Genomic DNA, 19,567 nt, shown 5'->3' on the forward strand with positions numbered 1-19,567 from the left:
GGAAAATGAACACCCTATTTTTAGGTAGTATGCCTTCCAATAAGTGGAAAGAACGGTTTTCTACAATGTGCTTAACTCCGCCATTTACTCTCTAGACTCCTACTCCAGCTTTCTCCAAATTCATAATTTCCAAGTTCTCTCTAGTTAACTCGCAGCATACCTTCTTTAACCAGCACAGGCTAACAGACAAAGAGCAACCTTGTTTGTCTACGTTTGTACCAGGCAGCACCTCCTCTTCTTCCTTCTACAGCAGGCGAAGCTGCGGTGCACTCGCCCAGAGGCCTCTGCTTCAATAATAGGAGTGCCAAGAGCACACGTTGGCAGATACACAGAGTATAATAGGGATGTTCAGAGATGCAAAATGATAAATCACCTTCCTCATTTACTGGCTATCTGGGAAATAAAATGTCACACCTATGAGGCAAGGTGCAAATCATTATTCCAACCTTTTATCACTTTGAACAGAAACATTTCATACACAAAACTTAACAGCACAAACATTCTACTCCAAAGTACAAATATTGTAGTTCTGTCAGAAGTATTTTAATCTTCTCTCAATAAAAGTGCATACAACAGGACATTTGCTCAACTACGTTAACAGCAGCTTTATTCATAATAGCCGGAATCTGGAAACAACCTAGATGTCCCTCAACTGAAGAATGGATACAGAAATTGTGGTATATTTACAAAATGGAACACTACTCAGCAAGTAAAAACAAGGAAATAAAAATAAAATAATTTAACAAGAAGTCATTGCAACATAAAATATCTCTTGGGGTATTTTATGGTACTCCATTCATTAAATTTCCCTCCAGTTTCTTGGAGTAACAAAGTTAGTAGTCTAGACAGAGAGCGAGAACTAATCTTACGGTGACTCTTCCTCTGCAATGTCTGATGCTGTCTACTGTATTTTCATCTCAGACGTTGTAGCGTCCCTATCTGAAAACATTAATTCGGGTCTTTTTTATACATCACAGGTCTCAACCTTTTAAGGATGAGGAATGCAGCCACGGTTTTGTTTCCCTTTTCTGCTAATTCTATTATCTGTGTTGATTCCGCAGTGGCTCATTTATTTCCTTACAGGCCATGTTTCCCCTCTTGTCTCTGCCACCCTCCTCATGCTGGGATTATAGCAGAGACACCATGCATCATGCTTTCTTTCCTCAATGAATGTCTGAGAATCTCTGAGCAGATAGAGACATCTATGGCTGCTACTCTGTCAAGTGCTGAGTGCTTATTTCTGCAACTCAACAGCTTTGTTTAAGGATGTAGTAAGACTGCTTAGGACAGTTTATGTCTCTGATCTCTGCCTTTTTGCTGTTAGGCAGGTATAAAGCAGTGGTCAGCCTAAGACCTATTTGCTGCCCACTACTAAGTTCTTCATTCACCTAGAGCTTCCTGTTACAATTTTCCTTTCCAGTCAGGTGGGTAAGATAGGCATTACTATCAGACCAGCGGGCAGCCACCTGCACTCTCCCTCCCTGCCTCCTACATCCCACTGTGTTTGCCCTGGTCCAGCGGCTATTTGCCAGGGAAAGCACCTCCTCTTTGAGTCTCATCTGATCCTCGCCCTGCTTGCTACCAGGGACCTTGTACTCAACATACTCACAGTACCAGTGCTCTTCCATCTCCTCCTCCAGTGTCTGGTATCCCTGGCCCTCCCCTCAGCCTGTCTCCTTCCTTTGGGTCTCACCTGATCCTAGTCTTGCTTGCTACCAGGGATCTTGGAGCCAGCACACATGGCTTGGGCCCAGGAAGGCTGCCTGTACTCTCCCCCTCTATTTTCCATTCTGGTAGCCCTAGTCTAGTGGTTGCTGGCTATGGATAGCCTCTTCCTCTCTGTCCTTCCTTTGGGGCTCACCTAATCCCATTTGCTACTAGGAACCCCACAGCCACCATTGTAATACAGACCCACGTAAGCTCCCTATGGTCTCTCCTCTTCTCCCCAACTCCAGCTGCCTATCACACCCTGCAGATACTGCTGGTTTCCTACATCCTGTGTCCAGTCTGGTATGTTCCCTGAACCCTAGGACATCTGCACCCTTCTCCAGGGTGCGTCAGCCTATTCTGATCAGCCCCACCTGTGCTATTCCCAACTCCAAGCCTTGGTACTGATCACACCGCTTATGGACAATCCACTGTGGTGACTCCCCAGGACTCCAGCTCATCTTCATTATATAGCCTGGTGAGTCCCTGTAACCTCATCTGCTCAAGCCATCTCCAATCCTTAGTCCTTGCCTCAGCTGCACAACTTATAGTCCTTCCTAGCCTGAGGAAGCCTAGAATCATCTCACATCAACATGCAACCAAAGAAAGAAATCCACATGCCCACAAATAAAGATAAGCAAACAGATTAACTGCAGATCTTCACCTCTCCCTCAGGGCCTCCAAAACTTAAGTCTTACCCTCAGCTCTGCAGCAGACCACCTGCTGTGGTCTCTCCTCACTCTGCTTTACTCCCAGCAGGTCCTGGTGAGCACCCTGCTTTACTCCCTCCTGTGGACTCTCAAAGCTCCACACTTCCTAGCTCACCCCCAGGCCTGAGCGTCAGCTCCCAAGACCTAGAAACACATTTTACCTGGAACCTCCAGTGGCCATACTTATTAGAATCCTAGAAGAAGTTTCCTCCCAGGCAACATAGCCACCACACACGTTTAAGAACCAGTGAGAGCAACAGAAGCCAAGGAACAAAACACCCACCCCCCCAAAAAGATGAGACCCAGGGATCAGCAACTAGAATTACAATATTTCCAATCCTAGGTGCCTAGACTCCAGCATAAAAACATAGTAACAGACATGACAGTGTCTGATAGAGTGTCTTAGTAGAGCTCAGCAATCCTACCACCGCAGGCCCTGAGAATTGCAATATAGGCAAAGAGCAAGAAGAAACACACACACACACACACACACACACACACACACACGAAAACACAAAATAATCCCAAATCAAAAGAGGGGAAGAGGAGCACACATGCACATGTGTGCTCACACACCACAACAAAATAACAGGAATCAACAAAACATCGCTCAGTGGTATCTCTCAACATAGATGGTCTCAATTCCCCAATTAAAAGACAGTAACAGAGTAACAGAATGGATGCGAAGACAGGATCTAATTTCTGCTAAATCCAACAAACACACCTCAACATCAAGGATAGACATCACCTCAGGGTAAAAGGATGGAAAAAGACATTTCCAAGCAAGTGGACCTAAGAAGCAAGCTGGTATAGCCATTTTAATGCCTGAAAAAAAAAGATTTCAAACAAAAACTAATCAGAAGAGATAGGGAAGGATAATACATACTTAAAGGAAAATCCACTAAGAGGACATTGCAGTTTAACATCTTTGCAAGTAGGTGCAAACACAAGCACATCCATGTTCATAAAACAAACAAAGACACTACTACAGCTTGTCACATATTGACTTTCACACACTGATAGTGGGAGACAGCAAGACCTCATTGCTGAAGACAACACTTACGTAACTCAATGAACATGGAGAAGGTCAAGCTTCTGCCCACATAGAGAGCCTTCACCTCTGTTCTACAGTGGCACAGGAAGGTACTCTGCATGCTACCAAAGGAGAAATGTAAACAGCAACCCAGCTACAAACCCTTTAGTCTACAGTGCTGTTCTGCCTGCAGGATATGCTTGGGGAATGGCAGTACCATGCTCGTGGGAGTAAAACCAATGCCAGACTGGACTTATGGCCTACTCCATGAAATGGAACCCACACAGGATACTGCCTGAGTAACCAAGAACCTGAAACGAGACAGCTCAGCGATGTGGGGAAAACCAAATACTATGGTTAAAAAAAAAAGCATCAATAAAAGGACTCCCAATATCATTCTGCTATACTCATAGATCAGTGCTTTGCTCAGCCATCATCAGAGAAGTTTCTTCCTGCAGCAGATGGGAAAAAATACAGAGACTGACAGCCAGACATGCAGAGAATGAAAGATTCTGGAACACTCAGCACTATATTGCATGTCTCCATCAAATCCCTCTCCTCAGGGCTCAGGGGACCCATGGAAGATGAGGCAGAAAGAGTGTAAGAGCTAGAGGGGATAGAGGACTCCAAGGAAAAAAGTCCTAAATCAACATAGTAAAGTTCATATGAACCCAAGTAGAAAACTCAGAGAAAAGCCTTACAAGTAGAATGATCAAATAGAACAAAGAATATCAGGACTTGAAGACAAAGTAGAGGAATTACACCATAGAAGCAGGCATATGAAAAATAAAAATAAAAACATACAACGGGTCTATGGAACAACATGAAAAGACCAAATCTTTGAATTATAGACAGAGATGAAAGAGAAGACGCTTCAGTCAGTGTCACAGATCTTCAATAAGATCACAGAAGGGAATTTTCCCAAATCAAGGAAAAGCCAGCCCCAAACAGATACAAGCAGCATACAGCACATCAAATAAATAAACAGGACCAGAAAAGAAACTTCTCACAGCATAGCATAGTAAAAACTCTTAGCAAAGGGTAAAAGCTGCAAAGAGAACACAAGTCACACACAAAGCAAAACCTACCAGAAGCTGATTTCTCAATAAAAACTTTAAAAGTCAGAAGAATCTAGAACATATTCCAAATTCTAAAAGTCCATGGTTATCAATCTACATGACTATGCCCAGGAACATTCTCTGCCATAGTCAAGGAGAAAGAAAAACTTCAAGTCCACCAGACCAGCCCTACTTCAAGAATACTGGAACCAGTATTATTTTATACTAAAGAGAGAAGTAGGTTTAGTCAAGAGTCTACAGTAAGAAAACAAATGAACCTATGATTCCTGGAAGAAAAAGTAGGGCTAAGAACACAAACAGAAAACAAAATATTAAAATGACTACAATCAACACATATTTTTCAATAATAACTTAGTTCTCCCAAACAAAAGACACAGGTTGGCTGTAAGAAATAAAATCCATCTTTCTGTTGTCTACAAGAAACTCAGCTTTAAAGATAAATACTTTAGAATGACACACATGGTATATACTCATAAGTGGGTACCAGACCTATAAGATAGGATAAATATACTAAAATCTGTACACCTAAAGAAGGTAAACAAGAAGGAGGACTCAGGTAAGATGATCAATCCTTACTTAGAAAGACAAATGTGATGGACATTGAAAGTAGGAGAAAACAAGAAGCAGGACAGGAGCCTACCATAGAGGGCCTCTGGAAGACTCTATCTAGCAGTATATCAAAGCAGATATTAAGACTCATAACCAAAGCTTGGGCAGAGTGCAGGGAATCATATGAAAGAAGAGAAAGTTAGTAAGACCTGGAGAGGACAGGAGCTCCACAAGGTCCAAATATATCTGGGCACAGGAGTCTTTTCTGAGACTGATTCTCCAACCAAGGACCATGCATGGATATAACCTAGAACCCCTGCTAAGACATAGCCCATGGCAGTTCAGTGTCCAAGTGTGTTGCCTAGTAAGGGGAACAGGGACTGTCTCTAACATAAACTCAGTGGCTGGCTCTTTGACCTCCCCAACCCCTGAGGGAGGAGCAGCCCTGCTAGACCACAGAGGAGGACATTGCAGCCAGTCCTGGTGAAACCTGATAAGCTAGGGTGAGATGAAGGGGAGGAGGACCTCCCCTATAAGTGACTTAGAGGGACAGGGAGGAGATGAGAGAGGGAGGGTGGGATTGGGAGGGAATGAGGAAGGGGCCTACAGCTTGGATACAAAATAAATAACCTGTGATTAATATAAAAAAATAAAAATTTAATTTAAAAACAATAAAATGTTGAAAGATTAAAAACAAAAAACAAACAAAAGTATGGGCTGTTATAAACAAATGGGATCAGGAAACAAGTACCCCAATCCTAAGTCTGACAAAAGCCTTCAAACCAAAGCTAATCAAAAGAGATAAAGAACAACATTTCATTTAATCAAGAGAACAGTTAACCAAGAAGCCATTGCAATCTTAAATATATATGCACCAAACTGTGGTGTACCCAATTTCATAAGAAGAGTACCAGAATTAAAGGCACAGATGTACTTAAACTCAGTAGGTGATTTCAATACCCCACTTTAACCAATAAATAGCTTATACAGACAAAAAAAAAAAAAAAAACAGAATAATGTCAGAAATGATTGACATTAGACACCAAGTAGACCTAACAGACCTACAGAAAATTCCACTCAAATGCCAAAGTATATGCATTCTATACAGCAGCCCATGAAAGCGTAAGATGTCCTGGGACAGAACCCAAATCTTACTAAAATCAGAATAACTGAAATAATTCCATTTACTTTATCTGGCCACAGTGGAACAAAGTTTAAAATCAACAGTAAACAATTTTCTAATAATTACACAAACTCAGGGAGATTAAACAACACATTGCTGAATGATGAATGAGCCAAAGTAATTAAAGAAAAATATTCCTGCAACTAAATAAAAATAAAACATAGCACAATAAGCTATCTGAAAAAACAGTAAAAACTTGCTCTTATGACAAATACCTCCTCATAGTCTTCCTTTAGCCATTATCTCATGGGTAAGCCTGTAGCTTACGTATGTGTGCAGTTTATTTCAGTGTCCTTCCTGATGATACTGTGTTAGGATTTTAAGCGAAGTGTCAGCATTAATTTTGGTAGCCATTAAAATAAATATTTAAAAGTAGTACAGCTAGATGTAATGAAAAATGTGCAAGAATTATTTAATTTGTGGAACTGAGAATTTGCTACACCAAAAGAGCAGCTTTACAGTGTGCATAGCTAACAAGATTCCTGTCTAATGGTGCAGTCAATTTAAGGCTTGTGTAATAATAAATGTTAATTTTCAAGTTCAAGAACTGGACTTCCCCCCGCCCCAGGAAAAAGATTTAAATTCATTTTATCTAAGGACAGAAGTTCTGAGTGCTCCTGAAGGACTGAAGGAGGTCTGTCAGGTCTGCGTTATGTTACTGACCATCACTGAGGAACAGTGTCAAACACTAGAGTACAAGAATGGTGAAGAGTTAAACTGCAATTAACACACCGTTACCACTCCCGCGGGGGCAGTGACCACTCCCGCGGGGGCAAGCAGGGCAGCGTGCAGTCTCCTTACCTGTCACTGTCACACCATCACTTTTATGATCTTTGGCCATTTCCTGAATACGAGCTTCGGAGTCCACAACTACCTCTTTCCCCGATAACTTTAAATAAGCTTGGAGAGAAGATGGGGCCTTGACAGTAATCAAACCTGTGGCAAATTTAAGAGTAAAACCAACACAAGTAAGTAAACTTATACATTTAATTGAAATACTGCTCTACTGCTTTATTGTTTTTCTCTCCTCTGCATATTGATTTAAACAGCACTGGATTTTCTTTCTCCTGAGCAATCAAAGTATCCTCTCAAGGCATTCACTGTGACTTCTGTCAAGAGTATGGGCATCAAAGCATTAGAAACTACTAGATCTCATTTAACATCCCTGCTTAGCTCAACCATAACAAAAAAAAAAAAAAAAAGGAGTAGTAATTGACCATATACGTGGCACAGATAGGATATGCTATCAGTGAGCATTTGTAAAGAGCCAGACAATCACCATTTCAACTTCTTGAAGTACCATCATCACTTCAACTTTACAGTTGAGGATTTGTTCAAGTTCCCACAACAGCTGTAAGTTTAGCACAATGCCTACAAAGCCTGTGCTTTCAGCTGTTACTCTGTGTTTCATACACTGCTCCCTCATACCTGAACAACTCATGACCTCACTGATCACTATGCCACATGAGCCACAGGGTCCTGTATGTCTAGTTGTGCTTGGAGTGTAAGGAAAAAAAATAACAAGATTATTTGGATTCCAAAAGACTAATGTTCCTTTAGAGTCAGTTATAGGCTTTTCAGTACTAACAGCAAAACACTCAGCTTTATTTTCAGTAGAGGCTGGTGGTTATTCTAAAGGAAGATTCTAAAGGAACGAATCAGAAAAAGTACTCCATTAGCTATGAAATCTCCTGTCAAAGCAACCATGTAAGTCTTAGTGCAAATTTACCAGGACACTCCTATGTCATCAGCTTCATTCTGCTTCTCATCAGCTTTTAGAGCCTTCTGCCATAAGTAGCAGCTCATCTGTGGGGCAGAGAGTCAGGGTGGCGTACACTGTGACCCTTCCTTAGAATTCACTCATATATGGGTCATGCTCTCCTAGTCTGCTTACCATCAGCTGACTGCCTCAATCTTAAGTCTTCTTAGTCTTCCTAATGGCAGCAGGAAGTCTGAGTTAAGATGGACTCCTGGGGCTGAAGAGATGGCTCAGTGGGTAAGAGTCCTCTCTGCACAAGCACGAGGACCTGAGTTGAAATCTCAGAACTCATTTAAGAAGCAGGAAATGCCCATGTGTGCTATAGCTTACTCCTGGGGGGAAAGGGGAGGAGGCAGGAGGACCTCTGAGGTTCTTGCTGGCTTCTTAGTTTTCGGTTCACAGAGAGACCATGTGTCAGAGGGTTAGGGTGGAGAGCAATAGCGTAGGACACCAAACATCCTCCCCTGGCCTCCATTCACAACCATGTGCACAAACACCACACATGACTTAGGAACTCTCATTCATACACAGAGAGAAGGAACCAGGAAGGTAAATTCTGTATGGTCACTAGCCGATACCATTCTCTCGAAAGTTCGAGAGTGAATTAATACCAGTAATGCCACAAACTGAAGGCATACTATGTGACTATGTGAGGACTATGCATCTGCCCTAAGACAGGTCAGCGGAAATGTCAGCACTCTCAGGTAAAGCTGACTCAAGCACAGACGTTCTGAATGAATAAATAAGGCTATCCATCACGTTCACTTTCACAGGACAGAAAAAATAAGCTCCTCAGCTCTAGAGCTAAATGGTGAAGACCAAAGAGACTCAAGTAGCTGGCTCTGAACTCCAAAGCCAGACACTGGCAAAGCTGGAACAGATCACCAAGAGCCTCAACTAACCACTAAGCAAAAGAATCCTGAATAAGAAGGTAGAGATCTTTGTTTCTGGTTATCTCTAAGCTGACAGGAACATGGTTTGCAGTAGGAAAAAAAACAAAATTATAATCCTGAGTGTAGTATCATATACTATTTCAATATGTTGTTGGAATGATGCTATAACTAATACTCAAAAATAATTTAAGTGGATGAAGAGTGATAAACTTCAAAGTTTTAAAAATGCATTTTTTAAAATTTTTTATGTACTGCACAATGTAAGAAATAGTTTATACAGAAGAGCTGTTTATTCAAAACATTTTTCTTTCACTCTGTTACTAGTTATTTATGGTTAATAGTTATCCTCGTGGCTCTTCCTAAGAGAGTAAAATTATATGGCTAAGACTTTAAATGAGAATGGCCCCCACAGGCTCCTCTGTCTGGATGCTGGGTCCTCAGTTAGTGGAACTGTGGGAAGGGTTAGGAGGTGTGACCTTGCTGAAGAAGGTGTGTCACTGGAGGCGGGCTCTGAGGTTTCAAAAGCCCCCACCACTCCCAGTTACCCCTCTCTGCTTGTGATAAGATGTGGACTCCCAGCTGCTGCTCCATGCCACACCTGCCTGCGTGTTACCAAGCTCCCACCATGCTCATGGGCTCTAACCCTTCGACACTGTGAGCCCCAAATAAATGGTTTCTCTAATAAGCTGCCTTGTTCATGGTATCTTATCACAGCAATAGGAAAATAACTAAGACAAAGTTAGAAGTTTCGTGAGAACAAGATCATATCCCATTTTAAAGCAAACAAGCCAGGATCATGAGAAATCCTCCTATGTGTCAGCACCGGTTTCAGGTCTACCCTGAGCTCAATAGCTCTCCTTTGGCTCTGATAAAGCAGCCTGAATGGACAGAAGACTTTTGTGGCAACCAAATTAACAATGGCAGGAACTAGTTTCTCAGAGGAAATACTATCCTTGTAATACACAGTCCCATCTTAGCCAATGTGCAAAAGATCCTATAAATTGTTCTTAATCTTTCTAAGTCTTTTATACAGAAGTACAGGTTCTATTTTTCTGTACCTCAGCCACTTCCATCCATAGAGCTAAGCTACAGTCACTGATTCATACATATATGCCTACATATATAGTTTTCAGAGGAATAAAAGTGTATTTAAGATAACTATTTAGATACATACAACTCATATTCAGCTTTCCAGTGGAAAAAAAAAAGATATGCAATTTTCAATAACATATGTGAACTCAGAATAAGTTCCCTATGTGAGAAATTATATAGGCAGACACATGGAAAGTCTGCTTCGGAGAACCTTTGTGGAGACACTTTGGGGTCACACTTTGAAGGCTACTGTTCTACAGTCACAGCAGGGGAGGTTCTCTACAGGCTTTGTATTCCCTACAAAGAACACTCTATTTCCTACATGACAGAACTGAAAGATCCATACAGGAACATTAAAAATTCTACAGGAGCAGTCAGAACATAGCACCATTTCTGTTTGACCTGAAAAAAGAAAGTCTGTCTTCATGGCCACCTGTCCTAAACAACGATGACTGACTGGCTTGGAAAGCTCAATAGCCAGTGTTTAAACCAGGATCTAACAGGAGAAAATTGTCACTGTAGACAATCCGACCACCCATTTCCCAAATACTCCATCATTCTTCCCTCACGCCACACATCACACTGTGACACTCCCGTTGGCTCACCTTCCTGTGACGTCAGCGCCACTTCCCCCAGCTGGCTGACGTAAACATCTATGGCACCAAGATGACTTGAAGCTTTTAGACATCCAGAGGACGAATCTGAGAGAGAGAAAACTGTAACCATGACTGTTCCTAGTAGAGTAAATGGAACTAAAACCTTGAAATAAAAGGCCCTGTGTTGATATGATTTTTGGGTAAAAACCTACAAACCTTGAAAGGCTTTGTATTTCCTCATAACAATGTCATGATTATTGAGCAGGTGCAGTGGGACACACCTATAGTTCCAGCATTCGGGGAGGCAGAGGCAAGTGGATCTCTGTGAGTTCGAGGCAAGCCTAGCCCAGGACAGACAAGGCTACACAGAGAAATCCTGTCTTAAAAAACCCAAAAAACCAATAAATTTAGGAACTATACCTAGACAACTAATAATACTCTATAATCTATAGAACTCTGACTACGCATGTTTTTAAATGTCTAATTTAATTTTCTTAAGTGTATGGTTGTTTACCAGCATGTATGTCTACACATGACTTGCATGCCTGGTACCCACAGAAGCCAAAAGAAGACATGCGGTCCCCTGAGCTGGAGTTACAGATAGTTGGGAACTACCACATGGGTGCTGGGAATCAAACCCAGGTCCTCTGGAAGAGCAGCCAGTGCTCTCAACCACGAAGCCATCTCTCCAGTCTCATAGTTCGCCTTTTAAAAGCTGACTGTAGGAAGGGTGGTATGTAACAATTAATTGGCAGCCAGTGCTAAGACTAGAGAGCATCATTGAAGGATTTATTTCATCTATTCTCCTAGTGACAAGTTCAGTAAACTTCCAGTATTTACCAAAGTTGGTTACCTTGTGTTCAGTCTATATAAGTAGCAGCAAAGTTAGTGAGAAATCAAAGAATTTCTTATTTTCTCTTTCAGCAAACCTGCTGCAGTAAGAGGAACCGGTTATCTGCATATGGTTTTACTACATTTCTTAGAGGGGCAGTAAAGATATGGACAAGGCAACCCAGTAGGAGGAAAAGAGTACCCCAAGTAGGCAAGAGTCAAAGACAGTTCCCACTCCCACTGTTAGGAGTCCCACAAGAACACCAAGCTACTCAGCCATAACATATCTGCAGAGGACCTAGGCCAGACCCCTTCAGACTCCCTCATCTCTGTGACCCCTCCGTAATTCCCAGTAAACCGATTCTGTGGGTGGTTTTACTGTGGTGTACTTGACCCCTCTCTGGTTCCTATAATCCTTCCTTCCCCTCGTCCACAAGACTCCCTGAGCTTAGCCTGATGTTTGGCTACGGGACTGCAGCTACTCCATTAGGTGAAGTCTCTCTGGTCTTCCTGATGACAATTATGCTAGGCACTGGTCCCAGAATACTCTGCAGGCAGGACAAACTGTAGGTTAAAGGTTTAGTGGCTGGGTTGATGTCCCAATCCCCCCACTTGAGGCCTTGCCTGGTTACAGAAGATGGCTGGTTCAGGCTCCATGTACTCTCACAGATTCCATGGAGTTTCTCTTGCAATATGTTTTACCTTTCCCCCAATTCCAGTCTTTTCTCCCAGTGTTTTCTCCTGATCACCCACCTGATTCTTCCTGTCCCCAACCCCACCTACCCCCAGTCTACCCAAAAATCTATTTCTTCTTCCTAGGGAGATCCTTGTGTCCCCTCTTAAGCCCACCTTGTTATTTAGCCTCCTGGGGTCTTTGGATTGTAGCCCAAAAGACATGTATAATAAAAACTTCAAGTCTTTAAAGAAGATATCAGAAGATAGATCTCCCATGTTCATAGACTGGTAGGATTAACACAGTAAAAAGGGCCATCCTACCAAAAGCAATCTACAGATTCATTGCAATCCCCAACAAAATTCCAACACAATTCTTCACAGATCATGGAAGAACAATACTCAATGTATTGATCACGGAAGAACAATACTTCATATGGAAAAACAAAAAAACCAGGATAGCTAAAACAATCCTGTACAATAAAAGAACTTTCACCATCCCTGATCACAAGCCCTACTACAGAACTGTAGTAATAAAAAAAAAAAAAACAAAACACACACACACACAATAAAAACAGACATGTTAATCAGTGGAATCTAACTGAAGTGCCAGACATAAATCTACACACCTCTTTGATAAACAAGCCAGAAATATACAATGGGGAAAAAAAAGCATCTTCAACAAATGGTGCTGGTCTAACTGGATGTTTGGATGTAGAAGAGTGCAAATAGATCCAAATCTATCTCCCTGCACAAAACTCAAGTCGAAGTGGATCAAAGACCTCAACATAAAACCAGATACACTGAACCTGACAGAAGAGAAAGTGGGGAAGATCCTTGAATTAATTGATACAAGAGAAAACTTCATAAACAGAACACCAATAGTGCAGGCACTAAGATCAACAATTAGTAAATGGGACCTCATGGAAATGAAAAGCTTCTGTAAGGCAAAGGACATCGTCAATAGGAAAAAACAGCAGTCCATAGAATGGGAAAAGATTTTCACCAAGCCCACATGTGACAAAGGGCTAATATCTAAAAACAAACAAACAAACAAAAAACCTCAAGAAAATAGACATCAACAAACCAAATAATTCAATTAAAAAATGGGGTACAGATCTAAACAGAGAATTCTCAAGAGAGGACTCTCAAATAGCTGAAATACTTAAAAAGAAATATTCAACACCCTTAGCCATCAGGGAAACGCATATCAAAATGACTCTGAGATTCCATCTCATACCTGTCAGAATGGCTAAGATCAAAACACCAGTGACAGCACATGCTGTTGAGAATGTGGAGCAAGGAGAACCTTCCTCCACTGCTGGTGGGAGTGTCAACTTTACAGCCACCTCGGGAATCAATATGACAGTTTCTCAGAAAAATTGGGAATTGATCTACCTCAAGACCCAGCTATAGCACTCCTAGGCATATACCCAAAGGATGCTCCATCCTACCACAAAGACACTCGCTCAACTATGTTCATAAGCAGTTTTATTCATATTAGCCAGAATCTGGAAACAACCTAGATGTCCCTCAACTGAAGAATGGATTAAGAAAATGTGGTACATTTACACAATAGAGATTACTCAGCTTGTAAAAATAATGACACTCTGAAATTCACAAGCAAATGATGAAACTAGGAAAAAAAATCATTCTGAGTGAGGTAACCCAGGTGCAGAAAGACACACATGGTATCTGCTCGATTATAAGTGGATATTAGCTGTAATGTAAAAGATAGTTATACCACAACCCATTCTATTTTTAAGGCTTGTTCTTTCCCTCCCTCTGTATGGGAGCTCTGTATGCATAATTATGTAAGCCTTTTAGTCGTTATTTTGGTAACCTCAGTTAAAATGTTCCCTCTTCTTTCCTGATTGCCTATGGAAAAACAGTTACTTCAGTTAGACAATCTCTATCTATCACATTACCCTCTTATTTCTTTATTGCACTTCCAGTGATCTGAAATCACCTTTTTTTTTTTTCTAAGACGTCTATTCTTTTTTCTTCCTGGCACTCAGAGGTGACAGCTCCTAGATAAAATGGGCAGTCTTGTTGGCCAGTATACTCCTTAGTAGTACTAAGAGAATTCCTGACATAAAACAGACACTATAAATACAGATTAAAAGGTATTGGCGTACTAATAGCTAATTTCAAATGACAACAGTTTTGGAAATAATTTATATACACATATGCATATACATATGCACATATATATGGAGAAAAAGAGAGAGTATATATTTCTTTGAAAGAGTTAATGTAGATATTTAAAGAATTCAAAAGATTTGTAAGATTTTTGTTCTTTCTTAACACTAGGTCAGGATATTTTATCTAAGTGTACATATTCATCCCGGTCTGTTTACACATGGTCTACAACATATCAGGTGAGGTTTGTGAGATAAACTACGGACTTTAATAAGGCATCACATCTATAGCTGTTGTACAGCATCTTGACACATACCCACTGTAATGTTACCCATCTTGCTTTGTAGTATGATGTTTCCTGCAAAAGAGAGAAAACAAGAATTTCAAATTACAAGGAAGTGTATTATAGAGAATCCTAATGCAAAGCTGTTTATCTACAATGTCATTTAACACTGCTAGTACTGTTAGGGTCATTTTTATCAATATCAGAAATCCAGTCAGAGATCTGGTTGCAGTTTTGAAACAAATGACTTTAGGCATAGAACTTTCGCCTCCCTCCCCAGAGCTGGAGGTTTTACAGCATAACTACAAAACAATCATTCTTACACATACAAGAAAGATAATGGCACCTGAAAAGCCTGTCAAGAAAATTACTCACAATAGACTCCCTACATATTTTCAACGTAAACATCAGCTCATTAATCAGACCAGACAAAGCCAAGTTTTAACCAAGAAACACAAATATTTCATGGAAACAACTTTTTTTTTTTTCAGGCCAGTCACCACATCTGTTGAATTATAGTTTCTGAGCCAAAAGTTAAAGTGGTTTAGGATAAGAATAATGAGTGCACAGATGTATGACTAACAAAGGAAAAAGCTTCAAAGTTTCCCACTATGCAGTGAAATGAGGCTTCCAGAACAATGATAGGTACTGCAACAGTTCTCCTCGGCTCACTTAGCTTAAAAGCAGGGCCGTTCTTCACGTGCATGTTTGTGGGTACCAGTACTCCTAGATTCAGAAATTCAAAGCTTCTTCACCAAAAGTGCATGCAATAACTTCATCTATTCTAATATAATCCAAAACTATACAAAGAATAACTTGAACTCAAGATTAATCTAGAGTAATTTTATTTTTATATATTTTGTAAATAATAGTATGTCAATTTTTTGGGAAAGCAAAAAGACAATTGGTCCAATAGTCATGAATGATGGCAAAAATCCTTGTAAAGATCTAACATTCCATCACATTTCACACTAGTACAAGAACAAGGGGTACATTTGTGTAGGGGTAAGAACATGCTTTTAATGGAGAAGCCCATAAAATTATTTTTATGTCTTGGGACGTTATGAGGCATTGAATATCTTGTTAAATGTGTTGAGTAAATATTTCTTCATCGGTATGCGCCAATTTTAAAACTCAGTAAGAATAGCCTCACTATTGCATGCAAACAGCGGCCAAAAGCATACAGCTTCTAAAATGCCTTCCACTATTCCTCCTTCCTAGCAGCCAAACACTTTGTACAATCTTCCATCACGCGTAGGCCAGACCTTAGTGACTTGCTTTTAACAAAGAGAAGGAGAAAGGTGGTGGGCTGTCATTTCCATGATTGGTTATAAAAAGATTATGATTTCGTAGAAGCTAGATGTCCCGTTATCAATTGCACTTTAAAATACGCCATTTGACAAGGAAGTCAGGAGGCCTCTGGCTAACAGGAAGAGCTGGACTCTGACAACAGCTATGAGCAGGCATGGAGCCATAGTCACCGTTACTGAACACTGACAAGAGCTCACAGCCCAGGATGAAATCATGATTATAATCCTAGGAGAGACCTTGAGTCAAAGACCCAGCGAGGCCTCTCTAGAACTAAGACACAGTTTTACAGCCACTTAGCCATTGGGTCCAGCCACTTGTACACACAAAAACTGAGCCCATACACTTGAAATAGTCTTAAATTAATGTAACAAAATATTACTTTCAAATGAAAACATGATCCTCTCAAACTAGTCACGAGTGGTTGTAATATGTCTTGAGAAAATGATTCTTATGGCTACAAAATAAAAGTTTAAGATACATATAGAATGAAGACTACTTTTCATTATATATATGTAATAACATTCTTCTTGAATATTATTCTACTCTATAGTAAAAATTATAGTGGAACAAAAAGCTGTGAATCTAAGGAATGGTTGTAGAGAATATTTCAAAAATACTTTCAATAATGACTAAACAACAAAAATGTGCATATATATATATATACAACAATAAACAAAGAGGCCATCAATTTGGGGAGGCAAATGAGAGAGATTTAAGGGAAGGAAAGCCAAGGGAAAGTGATATAATTGTGTATTAGTTAAAATATATTAAAAGACACAACATGTAATTTCAATTCACACCAAAAAACTTAGAAAATCCTATCTTAAACAGAAATATTCCTAAGTCTCCCAAAGGTAAAACCACTATTTTCTTCAGCAAAAGAATCTGACGGTTAAACAAGACATACATGTACATGATCTTGACAAAGCCTTTCAAATGTTCTCAGAGGTAAAGCCCTTTGGATAGTTTTGAGGAGGTGGAACATGGGAAAGATTGGAAGGAAGGCTCCTCCTATCTGTAAACCATAAGGCTAAATACTATGAATTTGGAGACAAAACATAATCATTTCTCTTGAGGGATTTATAACTAAGCAACAATTTATAGATAATGGAATGCCAGAGATAAGTGGAGAATATTTTAGCCAAGTATTGAAACATACAAAAAAAAAAAAAAAAACTGGGAAAAACATTTTACATAGACTATAAAGCGCATGGTCATTATGATCAAAAGTTCTGATACGTCTCAGAGGTATAAAAATGGTTTAGAAACATGAAATAGAAAAAGTTGAAAATTCCGATAATTCTGGAAGAGAACACAGAGTCCCAAAAGGAAAGTTAGAAGGTCTCAGAAGAATGGTATGTGCAATGTGTGTTTCCAATGAGCCACCATTGCTACATGAGGGTGACGGGCTAGAAGGCAAGGCTAGAGGCAGAACTACTGCTCCAATAAGAAGAGATAGAGCAGGCAACCAAGTTCATAACAGAATAAGCTAGGGGCAGAGGGCAGGGGAGAAAGAACTCCCCCTTTCAGTGACTAGGGGAAGGGAATGGGGGGAGGAGAAGGCAAGACTGGGAGGAATTAAGGGAAGGAAATACAATTGGGATATAAAATGAATCAACTGTAAAACAAATTTAAAAAAGAAAAAAGAAGTGATAGAGTCTGGAGAAAACTAGAAATCAGAAGGAAAAGATGGCGTAGACTAAAGAAACAGGTGATTTATAAAACTTAAATTTAGTGACTGAGCAGGGTGCAAAAGTTACAGATTTATAGCATGGGGAGTGAGTGAGGTACATGGTAATATCAAAACTTACAAGTGTAAATAAAGGGCAGATATTATGGATGAAGTCAGGAGGCAGGGGGAAGGGGAAGATGATAGAAATGCCAAATTTGAGATGCCCGTCAAAGTCCAGTGGCTATGTAATTAGGTGGTGAGATGTACACATTGGAGGTCAAGACACAGGAGTAGTTCAGACTTGAAAATATACAGCATTCCCAGCAGGACAGAGATATCCATAATCCCAGGGAATACCAGTGTTAAAGAGAGAGAAAAAGCGAGCCTAGATGCTTCTGAAAGAGCCATTAGAAGACACGACAGACTGCCAGTGTCCACTGGTATCTGTGTGCTTCTCTTCTCTCTCCATAGAGGATGCCATCTGTGCCACCTCTGCAATTACACAACATCTGTAAACATTCTGTCAAGGGGCATATAGGAAGAAGTAATGTACACATACTTAGTCCAATTTACCAAAAAGGCAGTTTTTAATCAGAGCTGTGTAGAAAGGCTTTTTGGCAGAACTATATGCTGGATTTTTTTTTCCAGCTCTAGCTTAAAAGAAAATTCGGTTTAAATGTTTTAATATATTTTTTTTTATTTATTACAGTTTATTCACTTTGTATCTCAGCTTTAGCCCTACCTTTGTTCCCTCCCAATCCCTTCCTCCCTCCCTCATGTCCTCCCATGCCCCTTCCCCAGTCCATTGATAAGGGAGGACTTCTTCCCCTTCCATCTGACCCTAGCCTGTCAGGTCTCATCAAGACTGTCTTTCATAGTCTTCCTCCGCAGCCCGGTCAGGCTGCTCCCTCCTCAGGGGGAGGTGACCAAAGAGCCAGCAATTGAGTTCCTGTCAGAGACAGCCAATGTTCCACTTATTAGGGAGCCTATTTGGAGACTGGGCTGCCACAGGCTACCTCTGTGCAAGTGGTTCAGGTTATCTCCATGCATGGTCCTTGGTATCAGACTCAGAAAAGACCCCTAGGCCCAGATTTTTTGGTTCTGTTGTTCTCCTTGTAGAGCTCCAGACACTTCCAGGTCTTTCTATCTCCCCCTTCTTTCATAAGATTCCCTGCACTCTGCCCAAAGTTTGGCTATGAGTCTCAGCATCTGATTTAATACCCTGCTGGGTAGAGTCTTTCAGAGGCCCTCTGTGGTAGGCTCCTTTCTTGTTCCTTATTTTCACCTTTTTTAAATGTCTGTCCCATTTGCCTTACTGAATGAAGATTGAACATCTTACCCAGGGTCCTCCTTCTTGCTTAGCTTCTTTAGGTGTACAGATTTCAGTATGATTATCCTATATTATATGTCTAATATCAACTTATAAGTGAGTATGTATCATGTGTGGCTTTCTACTTCTGGGATACCTTATTCAGGATGATCTTTTCTAGTTCCCATTATTTGCCTGCAAATTTCATGATTTCCTTGTTTTTAATTGCTGAGTAGTATTCCATTGTGTAAATGTACCACAATTTCTGTATCCCTTCCTCAATTAAGGGACATCTGGGTTGTTTCCAGATTCTGGCTATTACGAATAAAGCTGCTACAAACATGGTTGAGCAAATGTCCTTGTATACCTGAGCATCTTTTGGATATATGTCTACAAGTATAGCTAGATGTTGAGGTAGCACTGTTCCTACTTGTCTGAGAAAGCACCAAATTGATTTCCAAAGTGTTTGTATAAGTTTACATTCCCACCAGCAATGGAGGAAGGTTCCCCTTTCTCCACAACCTCTCCAGCATGTATTGTGGCTTGAGTTTTTGATCTTGGCCATTTTGATGGGCCTAAGGTAAAATCTCAGGGTTGATTTAATTTACATTTCCCTGATAGCTGAGGATATTGAGCATTTCTTTAAGTGTTTCTCTGCCATTCAAATATTCCTCTATTGAGAATTCTCTGTTTAGCTCTGTACCCCATTTTTTAATTGGATTACTTGATTTGTTACTATTTAACTT

At 40.4% G+C, this 19,567-nt stretch overlaps 1 protein-coding gene across 2 annotated transcripts in view; it reads right to left on the reverse strand.

Annotated features, from left to right (window-relative positions):
* Fam185a (family with sequence similarity 185 member A) overlaps positions 1 to 19,567 on the reverse strand; it is a 39,286-nt gene that overhangs the window by 3,227 nt on the left and 16,492 nt on the right. For both annotated transcript variants that reach the window (XM_060373952.1, XM_021650495.2), the window contains 3 exons: positions 14,563 to 14,604; positions 10,611 to 10,706; positions 7,063 to 7,197 (listed from right to left, as the gene is read on the reverse strand). In XM_060373952.1, the coding sequence (XP_060229935.1) occupies positions 7,063 to 7,197; positions 10,611 to 10,706; positions 14,563 to 14,604 (273 nt within the window). The remainder of the gene's footprint in view (positions 1 to 7,062; positions 7,198 to 10,610; positions 10,707 to 14,562; positions 14,605 to 19,567) is intronic.

The sequence above is a fragment of the Meriones unguiculatus genome, chromosome 21 (genome assembly GCF_030254825.1).
Source record: "Meriones unguiculatus strain TT.TT164.6M chromosome 21, Bangor_MerUng_6.1, whole genome shotgun sequence".
Classification (NCBI taxonomy): Eukaryota; Metazoa; Chordata; class Mammalia; order Rodentia; family Muridae; genus Meriones; species Meriones unguiculatus.